Here is a 24,048-nt window from a genome sequence, read left to right on the forward strand (position 1 = left end):
ATGGGTTGGTTAAAGTGTGCATGTCCTGTTTTGTTTATACAACATAAGGGTGGGTGGGAGGGCCCAAGGACAATTCCATCCTGCACCTCTTTTTTCTTTTCTTTTTCTTTGCATCATGTGCTGATTGGGGAGGGTTTTTTGGAAGGGACATCCTGCGTGACACTGCAGTGCCACTCCTAGATGGGCCCGGTGTTTGTGTCGGCCACTAGGGTCGCTAATCTTACTCACACAGTCAGCTACCTCATTGCGCCTCTTTTTTTCTTTGCGTCATGTGCTGTTTGGGGAGGGTTTTTTGGAAGGGACATCCTGCGTGACACTGCAGTGCCACTCCTAGATGGGCCCGGTGTTTGTGTCGGCCACTAGGGTCGCTAATCTTACTCACACAGCTACCTCATTGCGCCTCTTTTTTTCTTTGCGTCATGTGCTGTTTGGGGAGGGTTTTTTGGAAGGGACATCCTGCGTGACACTGCAGTGCCACTCCTAGATGGGCCCGGTGTTTGTGTCGGCCACTAGGGTCGCTAATCTTACTCACACAGCTACCTCATTGCGCCTCTTTTTTTCTTTGCGTCATGTGCTGTTTGGGGAGGGTTTTTTGGAAGGGCCATCCTGCGTGACACTGCAGTGCCACTCCTAGATGGGCCCGGTGTTTGTGTCGGCCACTAGGGTCGCTTATCTTACTCACACAGCGACCTCGGTGCAAATTTTAGGACTAAAAATAATATTGTGAGGTGTGAGGTATTCAGAATAGACTGAAAATGAGTGTAAATTATGGTTTTTGAGGTTAATAATACTTTGGGATCAAAATGACCCCCAAATTCTATGATTTAAGCTGTTTTTTAGTGTTTTTTGAAAAAAACACCCGAATCCAAAACACACCCGAATCCGACAAAAAAAATTCGGTGAGGTTTTGCCAAAACGCGTTCGAACCCAAAACACGGCCGCGGAACCGAACCCAAAACCAAAACACAAAACCCGAAAAATTTCAGGCGCTCATCTCTAGTTGTCAAGAGGTGTGGTGTCTCTCCGTGAGGTGACTGTGGCGGGCTCTCTACTGCCTTTTAATCAAATACAATCACAATTCTCCTTATCTCATAAGGATTTTTACAAATTTCTCCAATTGAGACATTGGTTGACAGGGGCCGTGTGGCCTCCTTGCGGAGTATCCACCATACCTAAATATGTTTATGATTTAATTACTAAAAGGGATAGTAAGGGGAGTATAACATGGTGGTATAATCTTGTAATTGGATCTCAAACCACAATGAGATTCTCATCCCAGGTTAAATGGGAAGTGGATTTAGCATGTACCATTTCAGACGAGGACTGGAAATCAATATTTCAGACCAGTTTTCGACTATCAAGATGTTTGTACCATACTGAACTTTTTTACAAACGCGTCCACTGCTTACAGTTAACACTTGCTCACTTACACACCATGCAACCCTCTGCTTCTAACCTATGTTGGCGAAACTGTGGCAATGTGGGAACATTGCCCCATATCTTTTGGTCCTGCCCTGTAATCACTAGTCTCTGGACCTCAGTATTTATTCTTATTTCAAGGGTCCTTGGACTTACGGTGGTGACCCCTCATCCGAAGTTAGCTATTCTTCATGTATACTTTGGTGACCTTTCACCTAATGACAGATATATAATGGGCGATATACTTATCTCAACTAAGCTTCTGATAGCTCGCCATTGGCGTACACCGACAGTCCCGGCTATTAAAGTAGTTGAAAATATGATACAATCCCACTATGAGTCTGAAACAGCAGGGGCAATTTATTATTCTTCGGCCTCCTGTCCCTGGTTGCGCTGGTTCTCGTGGAGCAGATATCGGCATATGAGAGCCCTTGGGGCGAGTGATAGAACTTCCATACTGAATCTGAACCTAGAAAATAAGATATGAAGTATCACAAGAGAGCGCTTAAGTACAAAATGTATATTTGTCTCAGACAATTTATTAATAACATAAGTTTTAAAAATGAATAAAATGCATATATATATAAAAACAAGACACCAACTTCTATATCCCCAGAATAATTCAGCATCTGAGTCTTGTATCCCTTGGGTACAGGAATTCAATGCAGTAAGTGATACCATTAAATCTTCAGTAAAAAAACATTGGGATATTATACAGTCAGATCCCGATTTGAAGTTGTCTGATTCTAGAATCATGCCCTGTTATAAAAGAACAAGAAATTTACATGACATTTTAGTCAGAACAGATATATATGATCCGAGGCCCCAATCCATTTTTTATGGCATGAGAAAGGGATGTTATAGATGTACTTGTACGACATGCCAGTTTCTAATACCAGGTGACAAATTCCAACACCCACATACAGGTAAAACCTACCACATCCAACATAGACTCACGTGTGGGTCCAGGTATGTGGTGTACCAATTGATATGCCCCTGTGGGCTGTCATATATCGGTAAAACCGAAAGAACATTTAAGGAACGTATGGCAGCCCATAGGTCAGCTATTAAGGCAGCCATAAATACGGGTAAAAGTGAGCAGCCTGTCGCACGCCACTTTAGTATTGCACGCCATCCGTTAACCACGGTCAGATACAGAATGATCGATCATATCCCACCTTCATTAAGAGGTGGCAATCGAGGGTTAAAATTGCTACAGAGGGAAGCCCAGTGGATCCAGAGATTGGACACTGTGGCTCCACGAGGTTTAAATGAATATCTAACTCTCAGTTATTTTAGATAAATAAGATTTTTTGCTGTAGTTTGGAGATATTTCTATATTATACTAATTATGTATTTATTCATTCATATTGGTCTTATATATGGTCCATGATCAGTTATATTGGACAATCATTGTTTATTCTTGTAGCTAAACTGTGTCCAATTGCAGTGCATTTGGTTACCATGGTGATGGGGAGCACATGGATGACGTCATCTTTGACGTTCACGCCGCTGGGCGGGTGTTTGTCCCGTATCCGGAAGGACGGCGTCCTGCACCTGGTGAGAGTCTGCTATATATGTAAGTATTGTCTTTGTATTTGTCAAGCCTGAGGAAAATGTTAATACATTGAAACGTTGCTGTATCCCTGCTAACTGAGTGATTATTTTCAAAGCCGCCTTGGAGTGCTGTGCCATCCTCTGCATGTATATAAAAACAATGTATAACACTGCTGATATTAGAACACAATGTAGCACGGGTTTTAACCAACTAGTACACCATCAATCAGTTCGCAGACAGAATATAGTTCAAGTGGTAATCCAATGTAGTACTCACAACACGTTCATGTATCTCAAAAGTTGCAAAGAAAGCTGAATTAGGATGCTTTTATGATTGATGTTTAGCTGAGCTGTGGCCGTAGAGCATGCCCTATGCTACCACCTCCCCAACCGCCTGATGATTTGTTAGCTCACCATTGGTTCCATGAGGTCTCAGCGAGACCAGCAGTCAGCATGCAGGGTCCATGATTGTGTGTGGGAGCAGCGGTGTCAGTTCGATAGATGGGGAGAGAGGGCGCAGCTCCCGGCTGAACGGCTGTGGCAGGTGCCACTGATGCAGAGGCTTCGGCTGTAGAGATGGATCAGTTGACGTGCAAAAGCTGGTATCGGCAGCATGGCGGGTCCTTAACGCGTTTCTCCGTTAACCCAAACAACGGTTTCATCAGAAGGTATAGCAGTGTGCTGAGACACTATTTTTAAAGCAAGGATGACCAATCGGTGCAACGATCTAATTACTTGTTCACAGATGGATGTAATAGGTGATAATTATATAGCAATCAACGTTTGTATACCTGGTCAAACAATGGTCTTTTTCAAATATATATAAAAAATACACCAATATATATAAACTCAACACACATAAACTAATGGCAACAGTCAAACTAAATCAAGTGACAATATAGATACATTTTGGATACATTTGTGACCCATAAGGAGAGACATAGGAGTTTTTCAATATTTAATTAATAACAGAAAGTATTTAGGATAATAGAGCTCACAACCCAGTATTATAGCCCTTGTTGCTTAGTGGACTAATGCCCCATGATATGAACAGTGCAGACCAGTGTTCGAATCCCACTCTGAATTGGTGTTAATTTTGTTTTCATTTTTATTTATTACATTTCTTACTTTATTATTTGACAATTTAGATTGGAAACTCTCTGATTTATTATATTAAAATGGAAAAACGAAAACATATTGAATCAATATTAAAAACTAAAAAATAAATGTAATGAATATACTCTCAAAAAATATATATGCGATCGATCACATTTTTGGAAAGTGAGTATTATTGACTAGAATACATCGCTTAAAACAAATGTATGTTATATCAATATACAGTATTTCTTCATACACATATATACATCTAACATAATGATACCTAAGACATCCAATACTATTAACCAAATTGCACAGCAGGATAATGATCCATGTGTACGGTAAGTATAACAATTACACCAGATGAAAATGTACACACGGAATAGTAAGACAGAGCCGGACATAGGCATAGGCAAACTAGGCAATTGCCTAGGGCATTTGATATGCCTAGGGGCATCATCAGCTTCTGCTGATTAAAATGATATGCGGCATGCCTATATTCTGTGTGTAGCATTTCATATGCATATACAGCCACAGTCTCACACAGTATATAGGCATGCTGCATATCATTTTAATCAGCAGAAGCTGCTTGTGCATCCTAGCCACATAGCAATGCAAATAAGTGGCATTTTCATTAAAAAAAGGTGTGCCCGACGTTAGCATTGAGGCAAGATTTATGAGGACACATCTGTATCCAAGCAGAGGCAGAGGGCACAGTGTTAGTGGCAGTGTGAGTGCTGTGTGCATGTGAGTGGGTTGGTTGTGCAGTAGTGTTCGGAATATGTGTAAGGAGCATTATGTGTGTCATATAAAAATGCATTAATAATGTGCAACATATGTGTAAAGGGGTACTATGCGTGTCATTATGTGTATAAGGGCATTAATAATGTGCGGCATATGTGTAACAAGGTACTACTGTATGTGTGTCATTATGTGTATAGGGGCACTAATAATGTGCAGCAAATGTGTAGGGGGCACTATGTGTGTCATTATGTGTATAAGGGCATTAATAATGTGCGGCATATGTGTAAGGGACATTATGTGTAATAGGGCATTAATAAAAGTTGTCATAATGTGTAAGGCACATTATGTTTATAAGGACATTAATAATGTGTCTCATATGTGTAAGGGGCATTACTGTGTGGAATTATGTGTATAAATGCATTACTAATGTGTGGCATTATGTGTATAAGGTGCTCTACTATGTGGCATTGTGTATAGAAAGGGCACTACTGTGTCGTCTAATGTGAATAAAGAGCAATAGGGTGTGATGTAATGTGAATAAGGGGCTCTACTGTGAGGAGTAATGTTTATAAGGTAAAGTGATACTACTGTGGGATGTAATATGAATTATGGACACTATCGCATGATAAAATGTGAATAAAGTTGCAGTACTGTGTGGTGTAATTGGAATTGGGGTTACTATTGTGTGGCCATGACCCTTGCCAGCAAAAACACACCCCTTTTTGGGCTGTGCGTCAAATGTGCGAACTGTTCCTACTGTATTTAAAATATAGGGGGTACAAACACCAAAATAAGGACTGAGGGGGTGAGGGGTGATGGTGCTGGGAAAGAGGTGCAAGGTCAGAGGCGGAACCAGCGGTGGTGCTAGGGGGCACCAGCCAAAATCTTGCCTAGGGCATCATATTGGTTAGGGCCGGCTCTGTAGTAAGAGACAGACAAATGAAAACCCATATATGTGGTTTCATCTTTAGTGGTTTGCATAGGTAGGAAACTTTTATCAGCACATATGTAGAACCTGAATGATGTCACCATGGTGAGAGAACAGAACATACACAATGTCACCATGGTGACAAAGCAGGATAATACTGAAACATAATGGAATCTGAACCTGTGATTGTCTGTTTATATGTACATGCATGGTATTAAGCCAGTAACTTGACATTTTATCATTTTACCATGTAAAATAGTTTGATTGTTTCTCTTTATGCTTCTCATTCTGGACCTTGTTACTTTACTTTATGAATTAACTTTTGTTTATCTCTGTGTACTCCTCAGCTCCTTCCCCTCATCTTCACCTTTTTGTTTTCTGTATCCCCCCCCCCCCCCTCCTTCTCTTTTTGTTACTGCTAAAAGTCAATTAAAATGTAATACGGGAAAAAAAAGAAGTATTTTAAAAAATAATTAAATATTATATTATGCATATCTGCAGTACGGATCTCCTTGTCAAAAACTATGTGATCTGGCCATGCCAGTTAAGTTTTTAAGCACTTTGGATACACCAAACTTAAATCAAAACATGCAATTATGAACCTTGTGTAATAGATCACTTTTAAGGGCAAAATTTGTAAAACACCACATACAAGGGAGACTCAGTTATGGCAGCACCCATTAGCGAATTTGGGTGGCAGTGACTGCTCCAGAGGTGGGGCTGCAGCACAGTCCAAAATTCAAATAGGGGAGGCACACCAACTGCCACCACAAACGCTGCCAAATGTCACTGGCCAGGACTAACTGGCAGTTGATGTGGCTCCCCTATTTGAATTCTGGACTGCGCTGAAGCCCCATCTCTGGAGCCACCACATCTGGGGGTGGGGGGTGGGGGTGATTGGCTGGAATTGGGACAGTTGGGAGGTATGTATTCACTGTGGCTGCAGTTGCTCCAAACAGCCCCTCTTGGTGTGCCAGCTCCCAGGCCACTCTGCCGAGCATCTCTTTCACTCTAAATATACATCTTATTAGTAAAAAAAAAAGCAACTGTAAGTGACAAAACTACTCTGGTAGATTACACTGATCAATTTAATGAACAACCTATCACAGACTACCTGCACACTTCCCACCTACAGTGCAGTGCTCTCCACGTGATATGGCTGTCAGGGCATTAGTAAATCCTGAGAGACCCTACAGAAGACAATCTTGGGGTACTGCCATTCTGACTCATGCCTGGGTAGAATATAAACAGTATGAACAGACTTAAGTGTCTAGAAACAAAAGCCAGTATAATTCCTTACACCCTAGAGCTCACAGACTGAAAGGAGCCTGTGGCCATAAAGTGCAAGGCATACAATAACTAATGCAGCCCAGACACTGTATAGTTGACAGAATAGATGGATATCCTGCTCTAATGACAGGAAATTAGAAAATTTACCATATGAGATCCACCAAATATAAATTTTCAAAGAAAAAATTCTCTATTGATTCCTAGGTGGTGCTAACTTCTGACTCAAATATATATACACACACACAAACAAAATAGAAACAGAGAGAGTCAATTTGCGGAAGGTGCTCTTCAGATTCCATCTACTAATAAAGGGGATCTGGTCAGAATCCCGATGATCGGAATTCCAGACCCGCCAACATGACCCATTCCTTTAGGTACAAAATGCTCTGTTCCTGGACTTGAAGTTGCAGAGGTGGGGCTGCTGCACAGTCCAAGGTTAGGTTTAGGCTGCAGTAAGGGAGGGTTAAGGTTAGGGGGTTGAGTAGCCGTGGTCGGTATTCTGACCGCCGACATCCCGACCGCTATCATTTCAGCCCCACCTCTAATAAAGAACCGTATACAGTAAAGTACATTATTTGTTAATGCAGTATCAATGAAGACATATATAGATTAACAAAATTAGGTTATTTATTGTATAACTATCCTGCGATAATAATATTCTGATACCCTCATTATAGGATATATCTAATAAAATAAGATTTTACTCACCGGTAAATCTATTTCTCGTAGTCCGTAGTGGATGCTGGGAACTCCGTAAGGACCATGGGGAATAGACGGGCTCCGCAGGAGACTGGGCACTCTAAAAGAAAGATTAGGTACTATCTGGTGTGCACTGGCTCCTCCCACCATGACCCTCCTCCAGATCTCAGTTAGGATACTGTGCCCGGAAGAGCTGACACAATAAGGAAGGATTTTGAATCCCGGGTAAGACTCATACCAGCCACACCAATCACACCGTATAACTCGTGATACTACACCCAGTTAACAGTATGAAATATAACTGAGCCTCTCAACAGATGGCTCAACAATAACCCTTAGTTAGGCAATAACTACATACAAGTATTGCAGACAATCCGCACTTGGGATGGGCGCCCAGCATCCACTACGGACTACGAGAAATAGATTTACCGGTGAGTAAAATCTTATTTTCTCTGACGTCCTAGTGGATGCTGGGAACTCCGTAAGGACCATGGGGATTATACCAAAGCTCCCAAACGGGCGGGAGAGTGCGGATGACTCTGCAGCACCGAATGAGAGAACTCAAGGTCCTCCTCAGCCAGGGTATCAATTTTGTAGAATTTAGCAAACGTGTTTGCCCCTGACCAAGTTGCAGCTCGGCAAAATTGTAAAGCCGAGACCCCTCGGGCAGCCGCCCAAGATGAGCCCACTTTCCTCGTGGAATGGGCTTTTACTGATTTAGGATGCGGCAATCCAGCCGCAGAATGCTCCAGCTGAATTGTGCTACAAATTCAGCGAGCAATAGTCTGCTTAGAAGCAGGAGCACCTATTTTGTTGGGTGCCTACAGGATAAAAAGCGAGTCAGTTTTCCTGACTCCAGCCGTCCTGGAAATATAAATTTTTAAGGCCCTGACTACGTCCAGTAACTTGGAATCTTCCAAGTCCCTAGTAGCCGCAGGCACTACAATAGGTTGGTTCAAGTGAAAAGCTGATACCACCTTAGGGAGAAACTGGGGACGAGTCCTCAATTCTGCCCTATCCATATGGAAAATCAGATAAGGTCTTTTACATGACAAAGCCGCCAATTCTGATACACGCCTGGCCGAAGCCAAGGCCAATAACATGACCACTTTCCACGTGAGATATTTCAAATCCACAGTTTTAAGTGGCTCAAACCAATGTGATTTTAAGAAACTCAACACCACGTTGAGATCCCAAGGTGCCACAGGAGGCACAAAAGGGGGCTGAATATGTAGCACTCCCTTTACAAATGTCTGAACTCCAGGCAGTGAAGCCAGTTCTTTCTGGAAGAAAATCGACAGAGCCAAAATCTGGACCTTAATGGAACCCAATTTTAGGCCCATAGTCACCCCTGACTGTAGGAAGTGCAGAAAACGACCCAGCTGAAATTCCTCTGTTGGGGCCTTCCTGGCCTCACACCACGCAACATATTTTCGCCAAATACGGTGATAATGGTTTGCGGTTACTTCTTTCCTGGCTTTTATCAGCGTAGGAATGACTTCTTCCGGAATGCCCTTTTCCTTTAGGATCCGGAATTCAACCGCCATGCCGTCAAACGCAGCCACGGTAAGTCTTGGAACAGACAGGGCCCCTGCTGTAGCAGATCCTGTCTGAGCGGTAGAGGCCATGGGTCCTCTGATATCATTTCTTGAAGTTCTGGGTACCAAGCTCTTCTTGGCCCATCCGGAACCACGAGTATCGTTCTTACTCCTCGTTTTCTTATTATTCTCAGTACCTTTGGTATGAGAGGCAGAGGAGGGAATACATAAACCGACTGGTACACCCACGGTGTCACTAGAGCGTCCACAGCTATTGCCTGAGGGTCCCTTGACCTGGCGCAATATCTAGTTTTTTGTTTAGGCGGGACGCCATCATGTCCACCTGTGGCCTTTCCCAACGGTTTACCAACAGTTGGAAGACTTCTGGATGAAGTCCCCACTCTCCCGGGTGTAGGTCGTGTCTGCTGAGGAAGTCTGCTTCCCAGTTGTCCACTCCCGGAATGAACACTGCTGACAGTGCTAAGACGTGATTTTCCGCCCATCAGAGAATCCTTGTGGCTTCTGCCATCGCCATCTTGCTTCTTGTGCCGCCCTGTCGGTTTACATGGGCGACTGCCGTGATGTTGTCTGATTGGATCAGTACCGGCTGGTTTTGAAGCAGAGGCCTTGCCAGACTTAGGGCATTGTAAATGGCCCTCAGTTCCAGAATATTTATGTGTAGGGACGACTCCTGACTTGACCAAAGTCTATGGAAATTTCTTCCCTGTGTGACTGCCCCCCAGCCTCGAAGGCTGGCATCCGTGGTTACCAGAACCCAGTCCTGTATGCCGAATCTGCGGCCCTCTTGAAGATGAGCACTCTGCAGCCACCACAGTAGAGATACCCTGGTCCTTGGAGACAGGGTTATCAGCCGATGCATCTGAAGATGCGATCCCGACCACTTGTCCAAGAGGTCCCACTGAAAGGTTCTTGCATGGAACCTGCCGAATGGAATTTTGCTTCGTAAGAAGCTACCATTTTTCCCAGGACTCGTGTGCAGTGATGCACCGATACCTGTTTTGGTTTCAGGAGGTCTCTGACTAGAGATGACAGCTCCTTGGCTTTCTCCTCCGGGAGAAACACTTTTTTCTGTTCTGTGTCCAGAACCATCCCCAGGAACAGTAGTGAATCCATCCGTGCTGTTGTAGCACTTCCCGAGATAGTGCTACTCCGACCAACAACTGCTCCTTGGACCTCGCCTTTATAAGGAGATCGTCCAAGTACGGGATAATTAAAACTCCCTTTTTTCGAAGGAGTATCATCATTTCTGCCATTACCTTGGTAAAGACCCTCGGTGCCGTGGACAGTCCAAACGGCAGTGTTTGGAATTGGTAATGGCAATCCTGTACCACAAATCTGAGGTACTCCTGGTGAGGATGGTAAATGGGGACATGTAGGTAAGCATCCTTGATGTCCAGGGATACCATGTAATCCCCCTCCTCCAGGCTTGCAATAACCGCCCTGAGCGATTCCATCTTGAACTTGAATTTTTTTATGTATGTGTTCACGGATTTCAAATTTGAAATGGGTCTCACCGAACCGTCCGGTTTCGGTACCACAAACAGTGTGGAATAGTAACCCCGTCCTTGTTGAAGTAGGGGCACCTTGACTATCACCTGCTGGGAATACAGCTTGTGAATTGCCTCTAGCACAGCCTCCCTGCCTGAGGGAGTTGTCGGCAAGGCAGATTTGAGGAAACGGCGGGGGGGAGACGCCTCGAATTCCAGCTTGTACCCCTGAGATACTACTTGAAGGATCCAGGGATCCACCTGTGAGCGAGCCCACTGATCGCTGAAATTTTTGAGGCGGCCCCCCACGGTACCTGGCTACGCCTGTGGAGCCCCCGCGTCATGCGGTGGACTCAGAGGAAGCGGGGGAAGAATTTTGATTCTGGGAACTGGCTGACTGGTGCAGCTTTTTCCCTCTTCCCTCGTCTCTGTGCAGAAAAGAAGCGCCTTTGACCCGCTTGCTTTTCTGAAGCCGAAAGGACTGTACCTGATAATGCAGTGCTTTCTTAGGCTGTGAGGAAACCTGAGGTAAAAAAATTTCTTCCCAGCTGTTGCTGTGGATACGAGGTCCCAGAGACCATCCCCAAACAATTCCTCACCCTTATAAGGCTCTATGTGCCTTTTAAAGTCAGCATCACCTGTCCAGTGTCGGGTCTCTAATACCCTCCTGACAGAATGGACATTGCATTAATTCTGGATGCCAGCCGGCAAAATATCCCTCTGTGCATCCCTCATAAATAAGACGACGTCTTATGTTCGCAAAATAGTATCCCTGTTTGACAGGGTTACAGACCACGCTGCAGCAGCACTATCTGCAGGTCTCAGTCTAGTACCTGAGTTTGTAAATACAGACTTCAGGATAGCCTCCTGCTTTTTATCAGCAGGTACCTTCAAAGTGGCCGTATCCTAAGACGGCAGTGCCACCTTTTTTGACAAACGTGTGAGCGCCTTATCCACCCTAGGGGATATCTCCCAGCGTAACTTATCCTCTGGCGGGAAAGGGTACGCCATCAGTAACTTTTTAGAAATTACCAGTTTCTTATCGGGGGAACCCACGCTTTTTCACACTTCATTCACTCATTTGATGGGGGAACAAAACACTGCCTGCTTTTTCTCCCCAAACATAAAACCCTTTTTTAGTGGTACTTGGGTTAATGTCAGAAATGTGTAACACATTTTTTATTGCCGGGATCATGTAACGGATGTTCCTAGTGGATTGTGTATATGTCTCAACCTCGTCGACACTGGAGTCAGACTCCGTGTCGACATCTGTGTCTGCCATCTGAGGGAGCGGGTGTTTTTGAGCCCCTGATGGCCTTTAAGACGCATGGGCAGTCGCGGGCTGAGAAGCCGGCTGTCCCATAGCTGTTACGTCATCCAGCCTTTTATGTAAGGAGTTGACACTGTCGGTTTATACCTTCCACCTATCCATCCACTCTGGTGTCGGCCCCACAGGGGGCGACATCACATTTATCGGCATCTGCTCTGCCATCACATAAGCCTCCTCATCAAACGTGTCGACACAGCCGTACCGACACACCGCACACACACACAGGGAATGCTCTGACTGAGGACAGGACCCCACACAGCCCTTTGGGGAGACAGAGAGAGAGTATGCCAGCACACACCAGAGCGCTATATAATTTTGGGATTAACACTATATTGAGTGAATTTTTCCCAATAGCTGCTTGTATATACAATATTGCGCCTAAATTATGTGGCCCCCCTCTCTTTTTAACCCTTTGAGCCTGAAAACTACAGGGGAGAGCCTGGGGAGCTGTCTTCCAGCTGCACTGTGAAGAGAAAATGGCGCCAGTGTGCTGAGGGAGAAGCCCCGCCCCTTTTTCAACTGACTTTCTCCCGCTTTTTCTGGAATACTGGCAGGGGTAATTTTACCAGCCAGCCTCTAGGACTATATATGATGTAGATTTGCCAGCCAAGGTGTCATATATTGCCCTCAGGGCGCCCCCCCCAGCGCCCTGCACCCTCAGTGACCGGAGTGTGAAGTGTGCATGAGGAGCAATGGCGCACAGCTGCAGTGCTGTGCGCTACCTTGGTGAAGACCGAAGTCTTCTGCCGCCGATTTTCCGGACCTCTTCTTGCTTCTGGCTCTGTAAGGGGGACGGCGGCGCGGCTCCGGGAACGAACACCAAGGCCAGTTCCATGCGGTCGATCCCTGTGGAGCTAATGGTGTCCAGTAGCCTAAGAAGCCCAAGCTAGCTGCAAGCAGGTAGGTTCGCTTCTTCTCCCCTTAGTCCCTCGATGCAGTGAGCCTGTTGCCAGCAGGTCTCACTGTAAAATAAAAAACCTAAAATAAACTTTCTTTCTAGGAGCTCAGGAGAGCCCCTAGTGTGCATCCAGCTCGGCCGGGCACAGAAATCTAACTGAGGTCTGGAGGAGGGTCATGGTGGGAGGAGCCAGTGCACACCAGATAGTACCTAATCTTTCTTTTAGAGTGCCCAGTCTCCTGCGGAGCCTGTCTATTCCCCATGGTCCTTACGGAGTTCCCAGCATCCACTAGGACGTCAGAGAAATAAGATTTAAATTATTCTTTATTAGTAGAATAGATCTGAAGTGTACCTTCCACAAACTGACTCTCTGTGATTCTGTTTTGTTACTCTATAGTTACTGTCAGATGAAGATTCTAAATAATCTCTCACCTGCTCATAGGGTTTCAGAAAGTTTGTGTGATTCAGCCTACACTGCTGAATTACCACCTGACCTGGGAGGGAGTCCAGGGCCATTATAAATCTACTGTATATGAGTGTTTGGGACCTATTCTAGCTCAGCCCTGGTTCTAATGTTGTTTGACATGCCTTCTACGGAGCACAGTCTAATAAAGTTCTACACTATTAAGTACTACAGCCATGACTACAGCCCCACAGAAGGGGAATGGGCTCTGCACTGGTTCATATAAGGTTTGTATGTGTTCTAGTAGACCATATATGGTTGTTTATATATTCAGATATTGAATTTGGTTAATCTCGCTGGGCTGAGGGTTGTCTATTGTTTGGTGAGTTATGTCCGGCAAGTTATTGTATGTTTAACATTATAAATATCTGCACGGCATGTTGTGTTGTGGTGAGATTCTAGCAAGTTACCATGTATTCACATTTTATTAAATATAGTAACTTGAAATTCACAGGAAACAATCCAGAATCATGCAACATTGCTAAACTTAGACCTTTTTACACGTATCCCCATATTGTAAGTCAAAAAAGCTGAATCATACAATTAAAACACAAAATGATAATTTTTTTGGTCCTGTTTACTCTAACATAGGGGGTAATTCAGACCTGATTGCTGGGCATCGATTTATTGCAGCCCTGCAATCAGATAGTCTCCGCCTACTGGGGGAGTGTATTTTCGCTGTGCAAGTGTGCAAACGCATGTGTAGCAGAGCTGTACAAACTGATTTTGTGCAGTCTCTGCACAGCCCAGGACTTACTCAGCCGCTGCGATCACATCAGGATGTTCAGGACTGGATTTGACGTCCGACACACTCCCTGCAAACGCTTGGACACGCCTGCATTTTTCCTAACACTCCCTGAAAATGGTCAGTTACTACCCACAAATGCCCTCTTCCTGTCAATCTCCTTACGAATGCCCATGCGAATGGATCCTTCGCACAAACCCAACGCTGACCGGCGATCTGATTTGCAGATGTCTATCATGCCTATGTATACACATGCGCAGTTTGGATCTGATCACCTGCTGTGCGAAAATGAAAGACGAAAACCACAGTCTGAATTACCCCCATTGTACACTAAGGGGTATATTCAATTAAAGTCAGACCCATTGTCGGAATGGATCGGACAGGACCTATTCAATGAACGGCCAAATCCGACCATCTCAATCCGACTTTAAAAATAGTTGGATTGAGATGAGGGAGCTGAGAAGAGGAGACGGGTAAGAGCAGGAACCAAGCGGCTACAGCACAGCGTAGCAGGAGGATGGGGCACCGCCGCCAGACCTCATGGCAGCGTCCACCCGGCTCCAGCAAGCGGGACTTTGCTTGCTGGACTTGGGTGGATGCTGCCGCGAGCGGCGGTGGTGCCCCATCCTCCTGCTACGCTGTGAGGGGTTCTGGTGCACTAATTGGGGTTCCCCATCACTTTTCGAAGAAAACGACAACAAAAAAAGTTAAACTCATGTCGACCTTTTTTCCATGTCGACCTAGTACATGTCGACCTACTGATCATGTCAACCTAACGCGTGTCGACTTAATGAACCACACCCATTATAAACCTTAGCAAAATAGACAAGATCCTGAAATGTGCAGTAGCGATGCTATGGTAGGAGGTGTAATGTCTTCTAAAATGTACCTGTGAGCAATATTTCATAGTAGGCTAACTCGCCACATAGAAAACGCAGTGGAGGGTCTGCCACCAGGCCCAGCGCTACCCACTCAGCAAAGGGATGCAAAGCAGGTAGGCGCCTGATTGGAGAGGCACCTTACTGCTCTGCATCCCTGTGCTGCGCCGCCCTGGGCCTGGCCTGTCCCCATGCTGCTGCCACCTGCAAATGCAAACTGACAGGCAGCAGCGCCGTCAGTTTAAACCCCTCCCTCCTTCCCTACTCCCGTGACAGAGGCATGATGATTGGATGAAAAGTGTGCGGAGCTACATGGACTAAAATGGGTGGGGCTACGTGAACGAAAAGGGGCGGTGCTACACAGGACCCCCAAGCTGAGGCAGATCCCTTCCAGCCAACCAGACTGTGGTACTGTAGGTGGATGAAAAAAAGGTGAGAGAAAGTGTGTGTATGTACTGTGTGTATGTAAATGTGTGTATGTATATGTGTGTATGTATATATGTATATGTGTGTATGTATGTATGTATATGTGTGTATGTATGTATGTATATGTGTGTATGTATGTGTGTATGTATGTATGTATATGTGTTTGTGTGTGTGTGTGTATAAGTTTCACTTCTGCAGGCATTAAGGGTAGATGGCAGAGGTGGAACTTTCGCTGCAGCAGCCAGTGCAATGCATCGGGGCCCACAGCACTTGGGGGGCCCTCAACCAGTGGATAAGTCATCAGGACTAATAATGGTGCGCTGCTGCTAGCCATGGGTCACAAGGAGAAAGTAGGTGGTCTCCTCCCCACCCTGACCTTGCCCTCCTGTCACCAGGCCCGGCGTAACATGCTCAGCGAAGGGATGCAAAGCACGGAGCACTGGGCTGGAGAGGCGCTCTCCCTGCTCTGCATCCCTGCTGCTGTGCGCTTGTCACACTGTAGCGTCCTGGCGTCGGCTACCTTACTCGCTCTTCTCGTTGCGTCTCCGGCAACGAGAAGCAGCTCTTCTTCACCGGTACACACGGCTCTCAGCACCGCACTGCACCCGTCCCCTCCTGTGGACGGTACGTATAATGTATGTATAATTATGTATAATGGCCCTCATTCCGAGTTGATCGCTAAGTGTTTCGTTCGCATAGCATAATCGCAATGTTGCGATAATGTTGTAAAATTGCGAACACCCGCCCCGAACGTAATTTTGCTATTTTGTACGCAGTATTGCACACGGTAGGCGTATGCCATATTCCAACGCAGTTATGCGAATCCAACGCATACACACACACCTCATCGCAAAAATACGATATTAACGTAGATTTACGCATTTCTCTCAAATATGCTAAGTTTTGTGCAAACAAACGCACACCAATGCCTTTTTCTTTCTAATTTAGATGACACCTTGCAATTCTAACTCAGCAAGCGTCTCTCAATTAGAAAACCAATTAGTGGACTAATTGATTGTGTGCTTGACCAATTAAGTCTTCAAAGAATACCTCAAGAACACTTTGCAGGCATAATTGTACATTACCATGTTTATTTTGTAAGTAGTTCAAGAGATGTGTAAACTGTGCCTGACATAAATGTAACTAGCTTAATTTGGTGTGTATGTTTAGTGTGTGAATGTCTGTGTTTACATGTTTGTTTAAAAAAGAAGCTACTAACTAACCTAATTTGTATGTAAGAATTAAGAATAATACTATTGTTTTTTTTTTTTTTTTTGGTTGGTTCACCTATTTCTTCTTTGCAATATGCTTTAATTTTTGCACAATAAAAACATCACAAGCGCTGAACGGAAACAAATTTTTATTTATTATTTAAACCTTTTTTTTGCTTTTTAAATTAAATCAGACAAATTCTTAATTTCGGCCAACAGGGCCTCCACATTCGCCTGCATTCTGCCAACGATGGCTCCCAGGCTTGTGGGATCTCCAATGGCAACATCTGAAATGCAGAATAAAAATCATATTTTAAACATAACTCACATTAGCTATTACATCACAATTCCACAAAGCACACTTTCATAATAAATGATATACATCATGGATGTTTAAATGACAAAATAGTATCATACCAACACAAAAGCATACTCAGCAATGTTTGTATTTGGATAATTAATTCAATAAAATTTAAATGAATGTGTGCCAACTTACTCTCCTCTGCCACTTGGCCACCTCCCTCTAGTGGCTCCGGGGCCTCTGCTGCCCATTCTGTCAGGGAATTTTCCTGGCTGGGTGATGGAGGCTGGATGGGGGATGGGTGCTGGATGGGGAATGGAGGCTGGATGGGGGATGGGTGCTGGATGGGGAATGGAGGCTGGATGGGGGATGGGTGCTGGATGGGGGAAGAAGGCAGGATGGGGGAAGGCGGGTCCAATTGGGTGAGAGGATGGAAGGGGGAGGTGCTTTCAGAGCGAGGTACAGATTGATAGGGTGAGGGTGGTGGGGTTTGTTTAGGGGACACAGAGGGGGAGGTGGGCAGAGAGGGAAATTTAGACCAAGAGTGGGATTGTTCTGGAGAGGAGGTGTGAGCTGGTGATGGGGTTTGGGAAATGGAGTGGGCCTGGGCAGGAGAGGGGTTTTTTGTTAATGAAGGTGAGGTGGGTGGAGAGGGTGAGGTGGCTGGAGAGTGTGTGGTTTGCGCAGAGGGGGTTTGGGAAAGAGAGGGTGAGGTGGCTGGAGAGTGTGTGGTTTGCGGAGGGGGGGTTTGGGAAAGAGAGGGTGAGGTGGCTGGAGAGTGTGTGGTTTGCGGAGGGGGGGGTTTGGGAAAGAGAGGGTGAGGTGGCTGTAGAGTGTGTGGTTTGCGGAGTGGGTGTTTGGGCTGTAGAGGGGGAGGTGGCTGGAGAGTGTGTGGTTTGCGGAGGGGGGGTTTGGGCAGGAGAGGGGGAGGGGGCCTGACAGGGTGAGGTGGGTGGAGAGGGTGTGGTTTGTGGAGAGGGGGTTTGGGCAAGAGAGGGTGAGGTGCTTTGAGAGGGTGAGGGTTGTGGAGAGGTTGAATGGTCAGGAGAGGGTGAGGGTGATGGGGAAGGGGATGGGGAAGGTTGCCGTTGTGCTCGCCCTATAATGAAAAATATTGTGTTACAATAAATAACCAACATATTTAAATTAAAAAACCTATTACTCTGTTCTGGTCCATGTTAAATAAACAGGGTTAACATGACTAAGTTAGTTAAATATATTGCATGCTGATGTTGCCCTAATCAAACAAACATAATTTAAATATATCAAATAGAAATGGTGTGTATCAATTTAGGAAAATATTTTAAAAGTAACTTAGTAAAATTTGTGCAACTGCTTTTTTAAACACATAATTTAAAAATTAGCAAAAAAACAATGATGCAATATTTTGGTTCAAAACCCATCCTATGCATTAATTATGGCCAACAACATACAGTCAGTACCATACGTAACCAACATGAGTCTCCCCAGGATTGCCTGAATATTCGGCACCGTCAATTCACTCTTAATGTGTGATTTTCATAATTTGTTCTGAGAAATCTTGATATTAACACTTAAGTTTTAAAGCCATAAGCAGAGTTTTTTTTATTAAAATGCCAAACTTCAGAATGTAAGTTATCCTACATCGAATAGCCTAACTACACTATTGCAAAATATATAAACGCAAGTTTGCGCAAACACACCACGATAGTATGCAAAGGTTTTGCGAAAATTAGTTTTTTGCACGAAATATTACTTACTGCGGACACGTAGGCTCCGTATCTGTTGGCGGAGCTCCGCCAGGAGTTCTGGCGTGCGCCTCGTCAGGTCGCTCCAGCGCCTCTCTAATTGTATAATTGATCTGCGGCTGCGGAGGCGGCACCGTAGCAAGCGGCGGACCTCCGCGTAGGCCTCGCGTTTTACCCTATTAGGGATAAAACGCCCAACGCGGCCTACGCGTCGGTCCATAACCGCCACCAGCACGCGGAGTTCACGCCGTGTGAATGGTGCAGCACGCATCATGGCAATGGCGTTTTCCATGTTTGGGCATATATATATTAGAGATGAGCGGGTTCGGTTTCTCTGAATCCGAACCCGCCCGAACTTCATGTTTTTTTTCACGGGTCCGAGCGACTCGGATCTTCCCGCCTTGCTCGGTTAACCCGAGCGCGCCCGAACGTCATCATGACGCTGTCGGATTCTCGCGAGGCTCGGATTCTATCGCGAGACTCGGATTCTATATAAGGAGCCGCGCGTCGCCGCCATTTTCACTCGTGCATTGAGATTGATAGGGAGAGGACGTGTCTGGCGTCCTCTCCATTAGAATAGAGATAGATAGATTAGATAGAGAGAGATTGTGCAGAGTCGCAGACAGAGTTAGTTTACCACAGTCAGTGACCAGTGCAGTTGCTAGTTAACTTTTATTTAATATAATATATCCGTTCACTTCTCTCTGCTATATCCGTTCTCTGCCTGAAAAAAAAAACGATACACAGCACAGTCAGTCACACAGTGTGACTCAGTCTGTGTGCACTCAGCTCAGCCCAGTGTGCTGCACAGTCATCAATGTATAAATTAAAAGCTTATAATTAATTGTGGGGGAGACTGGGGAGCACTGCAGGTTGTTAGCAGGAGCCAGGAGTACAATTATATTAATTAACAGTGCACACTTTTGCTGCAGGAGTGGTGACCAGTGCCTGACCACCAGTATAGTATTGTTGTATACTACTAATATCTCTTTAAATATCAACCAGTCTATATTAGCAGCAGACACAGTACAGTGCGGTAGTTCACGGCTGTGGCTACCTCTGTGTCGGCACACGGCAGGCAGTCCGTCCGACCAGAATTGTATTATTTATTATTATATACCTACCACCTAACCGTGGTTTTTTTTTCATTCTTTATACCGTCATAGTGTCATCCTAATTGTTACGAGTATACTACTATCTCTTTATCAACCAGTGTACAGTGCGGTAGTTCACGGCTGTGGCTACCTCTGTGTCGGCACACGGCAGGCAGTCCGTCCGACCAGAATTGTATTATTTATTATTATATACCTACCACCTAACCGTGGTTTTTTTTTCATTCTTTATACCGTCATAGTGTCATCCTAATTGTTACGAGTATACTACTATCTCTTTATCAACCAGTGTACAGTGCGGTAGTTCACGGCTGTGGCTACCTCTGTGTCGGCACACGGCAGGCAGTCCGTCCGACCAGAATTGTATTATTTATTATTATATACCTACCACCTAACCGTGGTTTTTTTTTCATTCTTTATACCGTCATAGTGTCATCCTAATTGTTACGAGTATACTACTATCTCTTTATCAACCAGTGTACAGTGCGGTAGTTCACGGCTGTGGCTACCTCTGTGTCGGCACACGGCAGGCAGTCCGTCCGACCAGAATTGTATTATTTATTATTATATACCTACCACCTAACCGTGGTTTTTTTTTCATTCTTTATACCGTCATAGTGTCATCCTAATTGTTACGAGTATACTACTATCTCTTTATCAACCAGTGTACAGTGCGGTAGTTCACGGCTGTGGCTACCTCTGTGTCGGCACACGGCAGGCAGTCCGTCCGACCAGAATTGTATTATTTATTATTATATACCTACCACCTAACCGTGGTTTTTTTTTCATTCTTTATACCGTCATAGTGTCATCCTAATTGTTACGAGTATACTACTATCTCTTTATCAACCAGTGTACAGTGCGGTAGTTCACGGCTGTGGCTACCTCTGTGTCGGCAGTCGGCAGGCAGTCCGTCCATCCATAATTGTATTATTATTATAATATATACCACCTAACCGTGGTTTTTTTTTCATTCTTTATACCGTCATAGTGTCATACTAGTTGTTACGAGTATACTACTATCTCTTTATCAACCAGTGTACAGTGCGGTAGTTCACGGCTGTGGCTACCTCTGTGTCGGCAGTCGGCAGGCAGTCCGTCCATCCATAATTGTATTATTATTATTATAATATATACCACCTAACTGTGGTTTTTTTTGCATTCTTTATACCGTCGTCATAGTGTCATACTAGTTGTTACGAGTATACTACTATCTCTTTATCAACCAGTGTACAGTGCGGTAGTTCACGGCTGTGGCTACCTCTGTGTCGGCAGTCGGCAGGCAGTCCGTCCATCCATAATTGTATTATTATTATAATATATACCACCTAACCGTGGTTTTTTTTTCATTCTTTATACCGTCGTCATAGTGTCATACTAGTTGTTACGAGTATACTACTATCTCTTTATCAACCAGTGTACAGTGCGGTAGTTCACGGCTGTGGCTACCTCTGTGTCGGCAGTCGGCAGGCAGTCCGTCCATCCATAATTGTATTATTATTATAATATATACCACCTAACCGTGGTTTTTTTATACCACCTAACCGTGGCAGTCCGTCCATAATTGTATACTAGTATCCAATCCATCCATCTCCATTGTTTACCTGAGGTGCCTTTTAGTTCTGCCTATAAAATATGGAGAACAAAAAAGTTGAGGTTCCAAAATTAGGGAAAGATCAAGATCCACTTCCACCTCGTGCTGAAGCTGCTGCCACTAGTCATGGCCGAGACGATGAAATGCCAGCAACGTCGTCTGCCAAGGCCGATGCCCAATGTCATAGTACAGAGCATGTCAAATCCAAAACACCAAATATCAGAAAAAAAAGGACTCCAAAACCTAAAATAAAATTGTCGGAGGAGAAGCGTAAACTTGCCAATATGCCATTTACCACACGGAGTGGCAAGGAACGGCTGAGGCCCTGGCCTATGTTCATGGCTAGTGGTTCAGCTTCACATGAGGATGGAAGCACTCAGCCTCTCGCTAGAAAACTGAAAAGACTCAAGCTGGCAAAAGCACCGCAAAGAACTGTGCGTTCTTTGAAATCCCAAATCCACAAGGAGAGTCCAATTGTGTCGTTTGCGATGCCTGACCTTCCCAACACTGGACGTGAAGAGCATGCGCCTTCCACTATTTGCATGCCCCCTGCAAGTGCTGGAAGGAGCACCCGCAGTCCAGTTCCTGATAGTCAGATTGAAGATGTCAGTGTTGAAGTACACCAGGATGAGGAGGATATGGGTGTTGCTGGCGCTGGGGAGGAAATTGACCAGGAGGATTCTGATGGTGAGGTGGTTTGTTTAAGTCAGGCACCCGGGGAGACACCTGTTGTCCGTGGGAGGAATATGGCCGTTGACATGCCAGGTGAAAATACCAAAAAAATCAGCTCTTCGGTGTGGAGGTATTTCACCAGAAATGCGGACAACAGGTGTCAAGCCGTGTGTTCCCTTTGTCAAGCTGTAATAAGTAGGGGTAAGGACGTTAACCACCTCGGAACATCCTCCCTTATACGTCACCTGCAGCGCATTCATAATAAGTCAGTGACAAGTTCAAAAACTTTGGGTGACAGCGGAAGCAGTCCACTGACCAGTAAATCCCTTCCTCTTGTAACCAAGCTCACGCAAACCACCCCACCAACTCCCTCAGTGTCAATTTCCTCCTTCCCCAGGAATGCCAATAGTCCTGCAGGCCATGTCACTGGCAAGTCTGACGAGTCCTCTCCTGCCTGGGATTCCTCCGATGCATCCTTGCGTGTAACGCCTACTGCTGCTGGCGCTGCTGTTGTTGCCGCTGGGAGTCGATGGTCATCCCAGAGGGGAAGTCGTAAGCCCACTTGTACTACTTCCAGTAAGCAATTGACTGTTCAACAGTCCTTTGCGAGGAAGATGAAATATCACAGCAGTCATCCTACTGCAAAGCGGATAACTGAGTCCTTGACAACTATGTTGGTGTTAGACGTGCGTCCGGTATCCGCCGTTAGTTCACAGGGAACTAGACAATTTATTGAGGCAGTGTGCCCCCGTTACCAAATACCATCTAGGTTCCACTTCTCTAGGCAGGCGATACCGAGAATGTACACGGACGTCAGAAAAAGACTCACCAGTGTCCTAAAAAATGCAGTTGTACCCAATGTCCACTTAACCACGGACATGTGGACAAGTGGAGCAGGGCAGGGTCAGGACTATATGACTGTGACAGCCCACTGGGTAGATGTATGGACTCCCGCCGCAAGAACAGCAGCGGCGGCACCAGTAGCAGCATCTCGCAAACGCCAACTCTTTCCTAGGCAGGCTACGCTTTGTATCACCGCTTTCCAGAATACGCACACAGCTGAAAACCTCTTACGGCAACTGAGGAAGATCATCGCGGAATGGCTTACCCCAATTGGACTCTCCTGTGGATTTGTGGCATCGGACAACGCCAGCAATATTGTGTGTGCATTAAATATGGGCAAATTCCAGCACGTCCCATGTTTTGCACATACCTTGAATTTGGTGGTGCAGAATTTTTTAAAAAACGACAGGGGCGTGCAAGAGATGCTGTCGGTGGCCAGAAAAATTGCGGGACACTTTCGGCGTACAGGCACCACGTACAGAAGACTGGAGCACCACCAAAAACTACTGAACCTGCCCTGCCATCATCTGAAGCAAGAAGTGGTAACGAGGTGGAATTCAACCCTCTATATGCTTCAGAGGTTGGAGGAGCAGCAAAAGGCCATTCAAGCCTATACAATTGAGCACGATATAGGAGATGGAATGCACCTGTCTCAAGTGCAGTGGAGAATGATTTCAACGTTGTGCAAGGTTCTGATGCCCTTTGAACTTGCCACACGTGAAGTCAGTTCAGACACTGCCAGCCTGAGTCAGGTCATTCCCCTCATCAGGCTTTTGCAGAAGAAGCTGGAGGCATTGAAGAAGGAGCTAACACGGAGCGATTCCGCTAGGCATGTGGGACTTGTGGATGCAGCCCTTAATTCGCTTAACAAGGATTCACGGGTGGTCAATCTGTTGAAATCAGAGCACTACATTTTGGCCACCGTGCTCGATCCTAGATTTAAAGCCTACCTTGGATCTCTCTTTCCGGCAGACACAGGTCTGCTGGGGTTGAAAGACCTGCTGGTGACAAAATTGTCAAGTCAAGCGGAACGCGACCTGTCAACATCTCCTCCTTCACATTCTCCC

General features: G+C 45.3%; 1 protein-coding gene across 1 annotated transcript; it reads right to left on the reverse strand.

The window, feature by feature from the left end:
- Positions 1-16,904: 16,904 nt before the first annotated feature.
- LOC134972157 (uncharacterized) lies at positions 16,905-19,052 on the reverse strand. Its single transcript, XM_063946500.1, has 3 exons — positions 18,936-19,052; positions 17,229-18,132; positions 16,905-17,019 (listed from the first exon to the last, which is right to left on the reverse strand). The coding sequence occupies exons 1-3, from the start codon at positions 19,050-19,052 to the stop codon at positions 16,913-16,915; spliced, it is 1,128 nt and encodes a 375-aa protein (XP_063802570.1). The 3' UTR covers positions 16,905-16,912.
- Positions 19,053-24,048: the final 4,996 nt, after the last annotated feature.

Source organism: Pseudophryne corroboree, chromosome 1 (assembly GCF_028390025.1).
Source record: "Pseudophryne corroboree isolate aPseCor3 chromosome 1, aPseCor3.hap2, whole genome shotgun sequence".
NCBI classification, from domain to species: Eukaryota; Metazoa; Chordata; class Amphibia; order Anura; family Myobatrachidae; genus Pseudophryne; species Pseudophryne corroboree.